Source organism: Macaca mulatta, chromosome 10 (assembly GCF_049350105.2).
Source record: "Macaca mulatta isolate MMU2019108-1 chromosome 10, T2T-MMU8v2.0, whole genome shotgun sequence".
NCBI lineage: Eukaryota > Metazoa > Chordata > Mammalia > Primates > Cercopithecidae > Macaca > Macaca mulatta.
The window spans coordinates 81,985,951-81,996,414 of NC_133415.1; the positions used below are offsets into that span (position 1 = coordinate 81,985,951).

At 44.5% G+C, this 10,464-nt stretch overlaps 1 protein-coding gene across 1 annotated transcript in view; it reads right to left on the reverse strand.

The window, feature by feature from the left end:
* The window catches only part of STK35 (serine/threonine kinase 35), a 47,313-nt gene extending 46,094 nt beyond the window's left edge, over positions 1-1,219 (reverse strand). The window contains exon 1 of the mRNA XM_015149399.3: positions 287-1,219. Coding sequence (XP_015004885.1) covers positions 287-577 — 291 coding nt within the window. The 5' untranslated portion in view covers positions 578-1,219. The remainder of the gene's footprint in view (positions 1-286) is intronic.
* Between the last annotated feature and the right edge of the window lie 9,245 nt (positions 1,220-10,464).

The window sequence follows — 10,464 nt, forward strand, 5'->3', positions numbered from 1 at the left end:
TTTGGCCGGCGGAAATCTTTTTCTTTGCCTGGCCCCCTCCGTGACGCCCCTCCCCGCGCCCCGCCTTGTGTTCGCCCGCGTGTAAACAGTCCATTGAATTAAGCCCTAGCGGAGCCCAGCGGACCGACCCAAGTCCCCGAGGGCGGCGGGTAGAAGGGATTGGCTCAAAAGTTCGGCTTCTCGGAGCGTGACCGGCCGAGGACCCGATTTCCCTTGCCAAGCGCGGAGGCAGTGGCAGTAACTCCAGTCTCGGCGCTGGCCTTAAGTCCTCGAACGGCGCCCTTACCTGGCCCGCGCACCTCCACTTCCGGGCGGCCCGTTTCCTCCCTGGAGCCCCTGCCTGGGGATGGTCCGCTCCGGGCCTGGGCTGCCTCCGGGACCGAGCAGCGCGGGAGGTGGCCGGAGCCCGGCGTGCAGCGGATCCTTCTGCTGCTGCGGCGCACGCTGGGGAGGCCCAGGCTCCTAGACTCCCGTGGCTTTCCACGTGTTCGCGCCAGCTGAGCCCTTTACATAACCTCTTTATATAAGCTGCACCTCCCGCCGGCGCCCTGGCCAGCGGAGACTCCTGGTGGCCCATCCCCCGGGAGGCCAGCCGAGTGAGTCCTGCACCGCCCGGTCCTGCCAAGGTCGACGGAGCAGCCGCAGCCGAGCGCACCGGCACGCTTTGCCGAGACCCAATCACCGGCGAGAACACCCAGCCAACAAAAAATAGGCGCCAAATTCCCGTGATCCGCGGCGGGCTCCGGGTCTCCGCAGCGGCCCGCGCATCACCACCCCTTCTCGCCTGACCTGCGTGAAGACCAATCGTCCGCAGTAGGCGTCTAATAAATACTGATTGGGTGATGTCTTGGTCGTTTGATTCATATGTCGGGCCTGGGAACCTCAGGGACTGAGTTGGAATCCCGACCTTCCCTTCTACCAAGACAGTTATCTTGTGCAAATCATTGACCCACCCTGAGCATCCGTTTCTCTGAGGCTCTATTAAGAATGGGCCTTAATTCTCAGGAATGATAGACCCAAATGAAATACCTAGATGGACGCTAATTGGTGTGGGACTGAGTTTTAGTACTCAAAGCTCCATTTAGGCACAGATTTTTGAATATTTTGTTCTGTACTTTGTATTCCGATGTAGGCCTAGTGGGTGCCCAGTGTTTATTAACTGAATCTACGGATAATTATTGAACACCCGTAATGTGCTAGGCACCATTCTAAGTCGCTGAGCAAGTCTAAGTCTAATAGACATTCTAAGTCTAATAGACAATGCAGTTTCTGCCTTGGTTGAGGTTCTGTGCCACTGCAGGAGACAAACCACATGGGTGGCCTTGGGCAAGTTAATCAATCTTCTTGTGTATTTGTTCCTGACCTGTAAGAAGATTCACAGAGGTTATACAGGTAAAGCACTGACAGCCTTGCACACAATGTTAAATATTATTAAATAAATGCACAGGATAATTTTTGCCAGTGATAAGTGCGATGTAGAAAAAGAATGAGCTAAAGAGTGCTCACTGGGGACAGGCCATTTCTGATAATGTATTTGGTCGCTGAAAGCTTCTGTTTTCATGATTAAATTTCAAATTTACACGTAAATTTCAAGAATCGTAAAGATCATATGCTTTTCCACTAGAATAACAAATTGTTATATTTTGCTGCATTTCCATATCCTCTCGTATGTGTGTATATATACACAAATACATGTTGTGTGTGGATATCTATATGGTATATACCCCAAAATAAAGGAAATCAGTATACGGTATATAGATATTCTCACACACACACACACACATATATAAAACGTATATAATTTTTACTACATCGTTTTAGAGTTTCCAACATCAAGCTCCTTTATCCCAAATATTTGTGTGTTTCCTTAAAAAAAGACATTATCTTGCATAATCTCAGTACAGTGGTCAGAAATCAGGAATTTTAACAATTATACAATTGTTTAATACACTCCATCCATATTTAAATTTTGCTAATTGCCCCAGTAATGTCCTTTATAGCTATTCCCCAGGATCCAATTCAGTATCACATGTTGCACTGAATTGTCATGCCTCTTTAGTTTCCTTCAATCTGGAAAGGCAGTTAGTTATCCAGCCTTGCTTTGTCTTTCATGACCTTGACATTTTTGAAGAGTACTGGCGAGGTATATTGTAGAATGTCCCTAAATTTTTATTCATCTGATGTTTTCTTATGATTAGATTCAGAGTATCCATTTTTCTTTCCTCCCCACCGCCACCCACCCATCCCGTGCTATTCTGAGGGGGTGTGCATTTTTTGGCAGGAATGCTACTGAAAAAAGTTGCCTCCTCAGGGCCTTTCATCAGGAGGCACATGACATTGTGTTTGTCCCTGTATTCCCAGTGTTAACTGCCATCCTTTGGTTGAGGTGGTGTAAGGGGAGGTACGCTCCACCATAAAGTTACGATTTTTCCTTTTGTAAGTATTAAGTATTCTGTAGAAAGATATTTTGAGACTATTTAAATATCCTGTTCTTCAGACTCTTACCCACTGGTTTTAGAATTCATGGTGATTCTTGCTTGAAACAATTATTACGGTTGCAAAATGGTGATCAGAAGGTCTTTTTAACCATGACCATTAACCATCCCTACCCTCCCCCATCCTCATTCCCCCTCCACCCTTCCTAGCCTCTGGTAACCGTCATTCTACTCTCTGTCTCCATGAGTTCAATTGTTGTGATTTTTTAGATCCCACAAATAAGAACGTGAGGTGTTTTTCTTTCTGTGCTTGGCTTATTTCACTTAACATAGTGATCTCCAGTTCCATCCATGTTGTTGCAAATGACTGAATCTCATTCTTTTTAATGGCAGAATAGTACTCCATTGTGTGTAAGTTCCACATTTTCTTTATCCATTCATCTGTTGATGGACGCTTAGGTTGCTTCCAGATCTTGGCTACTGTGAACAGAACTGCAACAAACACAGGAAAATCGAAATACTAATTTCCTTTCTTTTGGGTATATACCCAACAGTGGGATGGCTGGATCATATGGTAGCTCTATTTTTAGTTTTTTGGGGAACCTCCAAACTGTTCTCCATAGTGGTTGTACTAATTTACATTCCCACCAATAGTATATGTTCTTCACATCCTTGCCAGCATTTGTTATTGCATATCTTTTGGATATAAGCCATTTTAACTGGGATGAGCTGATACCTCATTATAGTTTTGATTTGCATTTCTCTGATAATTAACAATGTTGAGCACCTTTTCATATTTCTGTTTGCCGTTTGTATGTCTTCTTTTGAGAAATGTCCGTTCAAACGTTTTACCCATTTTTAATTTGATAATTAGATTTTTTTCCTGTAGAGTTGTTTGAGCTTTTGATGTATTCTGGTTATTAATTCCTTGTCAGATAGATAGTTTGCTAATATTTTCTTCCATTCTGTGGGTTGTCTCTTTGTTGATTGCTGAGCAGAAGCTTTTTCAACTTGATGTGCTCCCATCTATCCATTTTTGCTTTGGTTGCATATGCTTAGAGAGTATTACTCAAGAACTCCTTGCCCAGACTGATGTCTTGGAGTTTCCCCAATGTTTTCTTATAGTAGTTTCACAGTTTGAGGTCTTAGATTTAATTCTTTAATCCATTTTGAGCTGATTTTTATATATGGCAAGAGATAGGGTTCCAGTGTCATTCTTCTGCGTATGGAGATCCAGTTTTCACAGCACCATTTATTGAAGAGGTTGCCTTTTCCTCAGTGTATGTTCTTGGTACCTTTGTTGAAAAAGAGTTCACTGTAGGTATGTGGATTTGTTTCTGGGTTCTCTATTCTGTTCCAATGGTTTATGTTCCTGCTTTTATTCTGGTGCCATACTGTTTTGGTTACTGTAGTTCTGTAGTATAATTTGACGATTTAAAGTCAGGTAATGTGACTCCTCCAGTTTTGTTCTTTTTGCTTAGGGTAGTTTTGGCTATTCTGGGTCTTTGATGGTTCCATTTAAATTTTAGGATAGTTTTTTTCTATTTCTGTGAAGAATGTCATTGGTATTTTGATAGGGATTGCATTGAATCTTTAGATTGCTTTGGGTAGTATGGACATTTTAACCAATATTGATTCTTCCTATCCATGAACATGAAATATCTTTCCATTTTTTGTGTGTCCTCTTCAATTTCTTTCATCAGTGTTTTATAGTTTTCATTATAGAGATCTTTCATTTCTTTAATTCCTAGGTATTTAATTTATTTATGGCTATCGTAAATGGGATTACTTTTTAAATTTCTTTTTCAGATTGTTCACTGTTGGCATATAGAAATGCTACTGATTTTTGTTGCTGATTTTGTATCCTGCAGCTGTACTGAATTTGTTTATCAGTTCTAACAGTTTTTTGGTGGTCTTTAGGTTTTTCCAAATATAAGATATAATATGCAAACAAGGATAATTTGACTTTTTCCTTTCCTATTTGGATGCCCTTTATTTCCTTCTCTTGCCTGATTGCTCTAGCTAGTACTTCTAGTACTGTGTTGAATAACAGTGGTGAAAGTGGACATCATTGTTGTATTCCAGATCTTAAAGGAAAGGCTTTCAGTTTTTCCCCATTCAGTATGGTACTAGCTGTGGGTTTGTCATATATGGCTTTTATTATGTTGGGGTATTTTCCTTCTATTCCCTTTTTTTTTTTTTAGGGTTTTTATCATGAAACGATGTTGACTTTTATCAAATGCTTTTTCATCATCAATTGAAATGATTGTATGGTTTTTGCCCTTCATTCTGACAGCCTTATTTTATCTTAATTACCTCTTTAAAGACCTTATCTTCAAATATAGTCACATTCTAAGGTGCGGGAATTATAATTTCAACATGAATTTGGAGTGAGGAGGGACACAATTCAGTCCATAATAGCCTCTTTGGCATTTGGCATTTGAATTGAAACCTGAATGTCAAGAATCCAGCTCTGAAACCTAATGAAAAGTCATTCCAAGAAGAAAGAACAAGTACAAAAGCCATGAGATGGATACAAGCTTGTGAAACCAGCCATGTGGTAAGATTTTAAAATGATACAACCTCTTGGGAAAAAAAAAAAGTTTGGCAGTTTCTTATAAAGTTAAATATATTTCTACCCTGTGGCCCAGCAATTCCATGGGTCTAAGGTAAATGAAAACTTTAGTTAATAAAGTGACTTGTGGCCGGGCGCGGTGGCTCACGCCTGTAATCCCAGCACCTTGGGAGGCCGAGGCGGGCGGATCACAAGGTCAGGAGATCGAGACCACGGTGAAACCCCGTCTCTACTAAAAATACAAAAAATTAGCCGGGCGCGGTGGCGGGCGCCTGTAGTCCCAGCTACTCAGGAGGCTGAGGCAGGAGAATGGCGTGAACCCAGGAGGCGGAGCTTGCAGTGAGCCGAGATCGCGCCACTGCACTCCAGCCTGGGCGACAGAGCGAGACTCCGTCTCAAAAAACAAAACAAAACAAAAAAAAAATAAAAAAAAATAAAGTGACTTGTATGGGCATTCACAGTGGTTTTTCCCATAAGAATTCCAAACTGGAAAATGCTGCAATGTTCAGCAATAAATGAATGGATAAACAAATTGTGTTATTCCCATACAATGAAATGTTGAGGGTGTGTTGGTGGGGGAGGAATAAAGTATTGATTCAACAGCATGTATGAATCAAAATAATTATGCTGAGTGAAAGAGGCCAGGCACAAGAGAGTACCTGCTAGATGATTCTATATACAATTCTTAACAATGCAAACTAACTTGTAGTGACAGAAAGCAGATCAGTAGTTAGGGTAGGAAGGGTGGATAGAAAACAAAAGGACATAAAACTTTTTGGGGTGATGGGTTATCTAGACTGTAGTAATAGTTTCAAGGTAGGAATATATTAAAACACTTCAAATTGTACCCGTTAAATTAGGTGTATTTATGTAAATCGGTTTTACAACTTTAACTCAATAAAGCTATAAAAATATTGGAGGGAAAAAAAGCACATACTGTAATTCCATTAATAGAAAGTCAAGCAACAATAGTCTAGCGTGGCAGAAATTACATCAGTGGTTGTTTTTCAGGTGGAAATTGACCGCTGAGGGCCACAGGGGAATTTTTTGGGTGATGGAATTTTATTGTGTATAAGTTATACCATAATAAAGTTGAATTAAAACATGAAAAAAGACATCAAAACCCTGTAGCCGTGAACACTTATGTCTTTACTTAGCAGTTTCTAAGGACAGAAGGCTGCACTGTGCGGCCCTGGCCCTGTTCCTGTGTCCCTGGCTTCGTAGGTTGAGCACAGCCAGCAGTGTCTTTCCTCCTGGCTAGTTTTCCTACCTGATTTTGTTTTGTTTTGTTTTCTAATATACATATACATGTTTTTATTTTGTTTTTAGGCATTTTATCTATTCATCCATCTATTTGAGACAGAGTCTTGCTCTGTTGCCCAAACTGGAGTGCAGTGGCATGATCATGGCACACTGCAACCTCAACCTCCTGGGCTCAAGTGATCCTCCCACCTCAGCCTCCTGAGTAGCTGGGACTGTGGATGCATGCCACTACGGTTTTACCATGTTGCCCAGGCTGGTCTCGAACTCCTGGCTCAGCCATCCTCCCACCTTGGCCTCCCAGAGTGCTGGGATTACAGGCATGAGCCACTGCACCCAGCCTATTTACTTTTTATAATTCCAGCTTTTTTTTTTTAGATTTTGGGGTACCTGTGCAGGTTTGTTACATGCATATATTGTGTGATGCTGAGGTTTGGGATACAACTGAGCCTATCATCCAGGTAATGAGCATAGTAACCAGTAGCTTTTCCACCCTTGCCCCCTCCCTCCCCACCCTAGTAGTACACAGTGTCTATTCCTGTCTTTATGTCCATGAGCACCCATTGTTTACTCCTACATATAAGTGAGAAAATGAAGTATTTGGTTTTTGGTTTTCTGTTCCTGAGTTAATTTGCTTAGGATAATGGCCTCCAGCTGCATCCTCTACCTGAATTTTGAGAGAGATTGAATATGAAGTTCTGGGAGGACCAGAAGGAGTGTGAATCCTTTTATATGCCGTTAAGGGGGCCAGACTACTTGATAAATCATTGATGGCTTGACCAAATTTTTAGTTTTTGTTTTTGTCTTGCTTAAATTATGGAAGTAAACTATACTTTACTGTTAGGACTAATAGCCAACATTTACTAAAGTTTTCTATCTGCCAGGCACGGGGATTAACAAAGAATTATGACAATTCCATAAGGTAGTGACTTTCATTAGCCCCATTTTACAGATGAAGAAACTGAATGTGAAGCTGGCACAGCTGGGTTTCAAACTAAGGCCCCAGACACTCCACACCTCTTTATTGGACTCAGCCCCTGCCCAAGCTAAGCAGTGTAAACATTACAGCGAGCCCTCTTCTACATCTTTCTTGTTGACAAACATGCCTGCCTCAATATCTCTGGAGCCTCAGACAATGCCAAACACCTGAGCTCAATATTTAGTGACATGAAGAAGAGAAGAGCAGCAGTGAGGTTTTTTGTTTGTTTTTAAAATGGAGTCTCACTCTCTCTATCGCCCAGGCTGGAGTGGAGTGGTGTGATCTCGGCTCACTGCAACCTCCACCTCCTGGATTCAAACGATTCTCCTGCCTCAGCCTCCTGAGTAGCTGGCATTACTGATGCCTGCCACCACACCTGGCTAATTTTGTGTGTGTGTGTTTTTAGTAGAGATGGGGTTTCATCATGTTGACCAGGCTGGCCTCAACTCCTGACCTCAAGTGATCCATCCACCTTGGCCTCCCAAAGGGCTGAGATTTCAGGCGTGAGCCACCACGCCTAACCAAGCAGTGAGGTGTTCAGGCCTTCCAGCAGGACAGGGATGCGGAAGGAAGCCCTTCCTCTGCTGAGCACAGAGAGCTGCATGAAATGTCACATCATTGGTTGTGCTCTCTACACTCAAGGAATCACTGACACTGGCTGAATAAAGCAACGGCTACACTTTTACTGTAAGAAAAGTCATTCATTTAACTAACATTTTTTGAACCCTTACTCCTCTATGTGCAGTTTTGGAGCTGATGTTTGGGGATGAGCAGGAGAAAACTCAGTGTCTGCCTTTGAGGGGCTGACAGAGACAATACAACAGTGCAGTTATGCAGTCCTGCATCACAGTAGTCCCATGGGGGACCAGAAAGTAAGCAAAAGATAGCAAGGGATGGGGGTCGGGCGCGGTGGCTCATATCTGCAATCCCAGCACTTTGGGAGGCCGAGGCGGGCGGATCACCTGAGGTCAGGAGTTTGAGACCAGCCTGACCAACGTGGAGAAACCCCGTCTCTACTAAAAATACAAAATTAGCCGGGCGTGGTGGCACACATCTGTAATTTCAGCTACTCAGGAGGCTGAGGCATGAGAATCGCTTGAACCCAAAAGGTAGAAGTGGCGGTAAGCCGAGATCACACCATTGCACTCCGGCCTGGGCAACAAGAGTGAAACTCCGTCCCCCCCACACACACAAAAAAAATACTAATAAAATAAAAGATAGCGGCCGGGCGCGGTGGCTCAAGCCTGTAATCCCAGCACTTTGGGAGGCCGAGACGGGCGGATCACGAGGTCAGGAGATCGAGAGACGATCCCGGCTAACACAGTGAAACCCCGTCTCTACTAAAAAATACAAAAAAATAGCCGGGCGAGGTGGCGGGCGCCTGTAGTCCCAGCTACTCGGGAGGCTGAGGCAGGAGAATGGCGTAAACCCGGGAGGCGGAGCTTGCAGTGAGCTGAGATCCGGCCACTGCACTCCAGCCTGGGTGACAGAGCAAGACTCCGTCTCAAAAAAAAAAAAATAATAAATAAAATAAAATAAAAGATAGCAAGGGATGGGGTAGATGCTATTTGGGAATGGATGGTTTAGGGAAAGCTTTCTAAGGAAGTGACCATTGAGCAGAGACCTGATTTAAATTAAAGAATAGGTCAACTGCATCTCTACTGGAAGAGCATTTCAGATCAGAGGGAATAGCAAAGGCCCTAGGTGGGAGGGAGCAGGCAAGGAGGCCAATGTGACCTGAGCTGAGTGAATGGGGGAAGAGTGGTGGGAAACACGGGAAGAGGGATGTGTGGGGCCCCACAACGAGGCAGGGACTCAGTGACTATGAAAAGAATGGTGGACTTACTGAGCACTTGCCGTATGCCAAGCACTATGGTCGGTGATGTGGCTGGACACCACTGGTCCTCCTTTCACACGAGAGTGCTGAAGCTCAGATAGGTAAGAACTGTCCCAAGTGAGAAGGCGGAACAATAAGGCTGAGGCTGGTGATCCATCTCCGTACTTCAGGGGGCTGAGGACACCTGAGGGGCAGCCAGCCCTGGGGGTGGTGCCATGGGAAAGCAGGGAGCTTCGTCCTGGGAGGGAAGGGTGGATGAAGTGAAGGAGTGTGGAGGAATGGAAGGTAGGAGACAGGGGGCTGAGGCTGCTCCAGGGGGCTGGGAGAGGGTTTATGCAGAGCGAGGAGGAAGGACTGGGGCTGAGGATTAAGGTTGGGGTTGGCATGGGGGTAGGGGCTAGGAATCAGGTGATGTGGTGGTTGTAGAAGGGGGAGCCAAGGGTGGGAGAGGGTAAGGCAGAGAGGCTGGCACAGGGGTGTAGGAGGAGGATCTCAGGAGCAGGAGGTGCTGAACACAGAAGCTTGAGGTGGCCACCTCAATGAAGGGAGTACTAGGGAGGCCTGGAGGAGAGTGTGCAGTCGCCTTGGAGAACTCCCCTCCCATGAAGGCTCTGGATTTCAGAGGGCTCCAGAAAGGCTGTCTCCAGGAAACACTGGAGCTTGTCATGATGCCTAACACAATACAACTCAAAATAACTCTACGTGGGAGAGGCTGTTTTAGTCCCCATTTTATAGATGGGAAGACTGACCGCATGTGGTGGCTCACGCCTGTAATTGCAGCACTTTGGGAGGCAGAGGTGGGTGGATCATTTGAGGCCAGGAGTTCGAAACAAGCCTGGCCAACATGGTGAGACCCTGTCTCTACTAAAAACACACAAATTAGTCAGACGTGGTGGCGCATGCCTGTACTCCCAGCTACTTGGGAGGCTGAGGTGGGAGAATTGCTGGAACCTGGGAGACAGATGTTGCAATGAGTCAAGATCATGCCCTGCACACCAGCCTGGGCAACAGAGTGAAACCCTGTCTCAAAAGGAAAAAAAAAAAAAAAAAAAAAAAGACAAATAGTGAGACTGAGGGTTGGAAGTTGTTACATCACCATACCTGGTATTTGAACCCCAGCAGTCTTAGGTTTGGGTATCCATGTTTTCAACCACTAGACCTATGGCTCTCAAGCTTGACTGCCCAATCCACTGGCATCACCTGGAAAGCTGATTAAAACCCAGATAGCTGGAGCCACCCACAGTGTGACTAATTCAGTAAGTCTCAGGTAGAGCTTGATAATTGCATTTCTGGCAAGGTCGCAGGTGATGCTGATGTTGACACTGTTATCCCGGAACCATGCTTTGATAACCACTACATCACACTGTCATGTTCCTAG